Below are 4,367 nucleotides of genomic sequence, written 5' to 3' on the forward strand. Positions count from 1 at the left end.
TGAATAGTTAGTGGCGCTTGTTTTGCGAAATTTCAAATTTTGAAAACTTTTATTATTTCTAATTCGGCCCACATATGTTTTAATCTTTTTATTTTAACCTATATTACGTGTTTAATTAATCCTAACTATGCCACGTCATCTTCTCTAAATTATAAAAAATTTGATGAACAGTTTCAAGGCCATTTTCTTAAATAGATACTTGGGGGACCGGGCAGCTAAATTTTCTCCACAAAACCCCACTTCACTTTTTGGATCTAAAGCCAATATCTTGAATACAAGCGGTTGCTTGGTTGGTTTTGTTAACTCTTAGAGAAGAAGCTGAAACACCGTCAGTGCCTCGGCTAAGCTTCACTTTTAGGTATGTTAGAGCTAACAAGACGTGTTTTGATGTGGGTTTGTGTTTGTTTTTGTTCAAAGTATGGTTTGGTTTGTGTTTGTTTTTGTTCAAAGTATGGTTTGGTTTGTGTTTTAAGGAGTGGCTTTGGTCGGTTTTGGATTTGGTTGAGTGGTGTTTTGAGTTCAAGTTGAGGTCAAAGTTTGATTCTTTTGGTGATTGTTTGTGATTTGGGCATCTGGGTTATTGTTAAGATTCATGAAAGTTTAGTCCTTTATGTTTTGTTCTGATTTCTACATGGTTTGTTTCGTTTTAATTGGTTTCTAAGTTTACAAATGAATTGGTTTTTGTTTAGAAACAGTGATTAAGCTTATGAATAAGATGTTTATAGCTACAAATTCGAAGAATTTAATGTAAAAAAGCATGGTCGGTGGCTTTGTGGAGTTGTTTATTGCTTGAAATCTGATGGTGTTTAATAGATTTGATATGATTAAACATGTTACCGGTGTTAATCTGAGTGATTATTTCTTCTCGCTCTCCTCTTTATTCTTTCTTCCTTCCTTTCTGTCTCTCTTTTCTAAGTCAGGTGATTCAAGCTCAGGCTCGAACTCGATTTTGACTCGATTACAACCGAGTCGGGCTCGAGTTTGAGCTCAATAATTGAAGCTCGGTCGAGCTCGAGCTTCGACTAGTCCAGCCGAGCCGAGATGAGCTCGAGCCTCTCAATACTCGGCTCGGCTTGATTACACTTGAAAGAAAGAAAGATTGATATTTCTTTTGACCCGTAATAGTAAGGTTCAGATTAAAAGCCACCGACAACTTTATTTTAATCATGGTTTACGCCATGATGAGAAGAATTCCATTTAAGAACAAATTCGCAAGTTTCTGATTATATAAGTCAGTGTGATTTAGCTAATTGCAGAGCTCAAATCTCAAGGTCTTTTTCCCTCGGTCTTTAAGTTTCTTGAATCCGTTTCCTTAACTTTTTCATCCGCAGGTAAGTCCTGCTTGTTGTCATGAGCTCTTATCATATTGAAAGGAATGTAAATTTCAACAATTTCGTGTGTATGACAGTAGATTTTAATTTCTTTTTTCATTGACAATTGGTAGTGGATAGAGAAAGCAATTATGGAGAAAAGGGAGCATGCATCAATTGATATCGAGAAACTGGCGGATACATTGAATGGGAAGCTTAGAACCTTGCATCCTTTGTCCAGAAAGTGTTGCATTTATAGAATTTCTCAACGAATCCGACAGTTAAACGAAAGTGCATGCTCTCCTCGGGCAGTTTCCATCGGTCCATTTCACCATGGCATAGAGGAACTAAAAGCCATGGAAGAACAAAAACTGGCATTCTTACGAGATTTCCTTCACCGAACAGAGAAAAGTATTATGGATTTTCTTTTATATGTAAAGGATAAAGAAGTAGAACTGCGTGAATGTTATGCAGAAACCATTAGTATAGAAAGTAATGAGTTTGTAGAAATGATATTACTTGATGCAGCCTTTGTCATTGAATTTTTACTAAAGTGCAACAGGATCTCCAGTGGAGGGCAGTCTGCATATATATCTTCTTCCATCTTTTTTGATTTATGGCCTGACATATGGAAGCTAGAAAATCAACTTCCAATGTTCATGCTTAAGGGCTTGTTTGAGCTAGCCATGCCCATGAAGGGAATGCCTGATGAACTTTCCCTGTTCAAACTAATCCGTAATTTGAAGATGGATATGGTTGGTTGTTGTCTATTGAAAATAGAAGAAAATTTTCTCGAAGACTGTTTTTCTGAAGGGAAACACTTACTCGATTGGTTAAGACTTTGTCTTCAACCACCAGAGTTGCACTCACAAAATGAATTCAAAACTGCAACCACACCTGCTATAACAGAACTTGAGCAAGCTGGAGTCAAGTTTAAGGTTGGTTCAAGCAAATATTTTTTTGATATCACATTCAAAAATGGGATTCTGGAAATTCCAGAATTGTTAATAGTTGCTGATACGGAAATCTTGTTCATGAATCTCCTAGCTTATGAGCAATTAAATTGCAGTACCAGATATTCGAATGACTTCATTGTACTTATGAATCGCCTTGTTCGCACTCGAAAAGATGAGGAAATACTCATTCAAAATGGAGTTATTGAAGATTATATCTGGGGTAAAGGAGGAGGGACAGCTGTTTTTCAGAAGCTTGGCCAAGAGAGTGATACAAAGACTGACTCGTTTTACTATACAGATCTTGTTAATCAACTAAACGCCTACTGTGGAACCCCGTGGAACAAGTGGAGGGCGGCCTTGAAACAAAATCATTTCAACACTCCATGGGCTTCTATCTCTGTCATTGCAGCTGTAATTCTTCTCGTTCTCACCTTCATACAAGCAGTTTGTTCTGTCATTGCGTTGTAGCTATTTCGAGATACCTTTGCAAGGATTTCATTTATATGCCAGTTTAATATGAGAATTAATTAAGAGAGGTTGATTGTGTAAAATGGCTGCTTGTTTATTTTTACCACTGTGTATGATTTTACAAATGTTCCGAGTGATGAATTGCTTTACACTTTTGTGGCAGAGATGAAATTTGGTTAAGAATGTTATACACACGCCTTCATTTATTTGATATTAGATTAAAAAATGGGAAACTGAAAATAGTTATTGGAACAGAAGTTCTGTTTAAAGTTGAATTAATGAATTTCCTGGTCTTCGAGAATTACACTGGAAGACCAACAAATTAGTTCAATCACTCAGCTATGTACCTCATTTCAAGAGCTCTGCACCAAATTGTTCGAGGGATGTGAAAGGAAAGAATCAAAATGAAGTTAACTAAACGAAAGAAAATCAAAGGGGAGCGAAACTGGAGATTAAGGAAGACCAGCCAAAAATAGAGCTGCTTATCAATACTGGAAAAGATGTGGAGCTGCTTCGTCAAAATGGAGTAACCGAAAATTAGGTCAAGTGATAGAGAAGGTTTAGCAATTATTTTTCGTGACCTTGTGAAGGAAACTACCATATGCAATCCTAACTTTTACTACTCGGATCTTGTGGAAAATCTAAATGCCTATAGTAGAACCCATTGCCACAAGATTGTAAAGCTCCTCTTCCATTGCAGCACAAACTCCCAGAGGTACTAATGCTAGAGTGTTTAAAGTAGCTCAAGGTGAAGCAGAGGCCAGTCCATCAGCTATCACTAGTCAGTTATTATTTCATGCAGTTCCTTTATATGTTTTAATTGATTCGGGAGTCACTCATTCATTTATATCTCATGGGATGATAGAAAGGTTAGGCGTAAAGCCTGTTGTAGTAGACCAACCCATTAAGATAGAGTTACCTGATAGGGTTAGTGTGGTGACCCATGAGATACTTCCAGGAGAGTCTGTAGTGATCCATGGAAGGGAGTTAGTAGTTGATTTAATAGTATTTGATATGTCCGACTTTGATGTAATCCTGGGCATGGATTTCCTAGGGAGGTATGGAGTAGAAATTGACTGTCGGAAGAAAAAAGAGAGATTCAATCTTGATAATGGAGATAAGTTCAGTTTTGGAGAGGACCATCGGTTGAGTATGTTGATTTGTAGCATAAAGGCTAGAAAGATGTTAAGATAAGAGTGTTCTGGGTATATAGCCCATGTGGTGCAAAGAATTGACGTCCCACAACCAGAGATTCAGAATGTGCTAGTAGTCCAGGAATTTTTAGATGTATTTCTGGAAGATTTATCGGGTTTGCCTCCGGAAAGAGAAGTAGAGTTCAGTATTGAACTAGCACCAGGGACAGCACCGACTTTTAAAGCCCCTTACCAAATGGCTCCAGCCGAGCTCCAGGAATTGAAGAAGCAACTCCAAGAGCTCTTAGATAAGGGTTTTATCCGACCTAGTCATTCCCCCTGGGGAGCTCCAATTATGTTTGTAAAGAAGAAAGACGGATCATTACGGATGTGTATAGATTATAGAGAGTTGAATAAAGTGACAGTGAAGAATAAGTACCCGCTACCTTGTATAGATGATTTATTTGATCAGCTAAAAGGAGCTGCAGTATTTTCGAAGA

The 4,367-nt window shown here is 37.6% G+C and overlaps 1 protein-coding gene across 5 annotated transcripts; it reads left to right on the forward strand.

Moving 5' to 3' along the window:
- The first annotated feature begins 221 nt into the window (after positions 1-221).
- Positions 222-2,879, forward strand: LOC116129625 (putative UPF0481 protein At3g02645). 5 transcript variants are annotated; one of them, XM_031415354.1, is made up of 3 exons: positions 222-358; positions 1,247-1,331; positions 1,445-2,879. In XM_031415354.1, the coding sequence occupies exon 3, from the start codon at positions 1,463-1,465 to the stop codon at positions 2,732-2,734; it is 1,272 nt and encodes a 423-aa protein (XP_031271214.1). In that variant the 5' UTR covers positions 222-358; positions 1,247-1,331; positions 1,445-1,462; the 3' UTR covers positions 2,735-2,879. The 5 variants fall into 5 exon arrangements, with proteins under 5 accessions (XP_031271214.1, XP_031271213.1, XP_031271211.1 ...); XM_031415355.1 differs by lacking the exon at positions 222-358 and adding an exon at positions 1,106-1,124 and having other exon boundaries at positions 1,257-1,331; XM_031415353.1 differs by having other exon boundaries at positions 1,257-2,879.
- Positions 2,880-4,367: the final 1,488 nt, after the last annotated feature.

The sequence above is a fragment of the Pistacia vera genome, unplaced genomic scaffold (genome assembly GCF_008641045.1).
Source record: "Pistacia vera cultivar Batoury unplaced genomic scaffold, PisVer_v2 Contig212, whole genome shotgun sequence".
Lineage (NCBI taxonomy): Eukaryota > Viridiplantae > Streptophyta > Magnoliopsida > Sapindales > Anacardiaceae > Pistacia > Pistacia vera.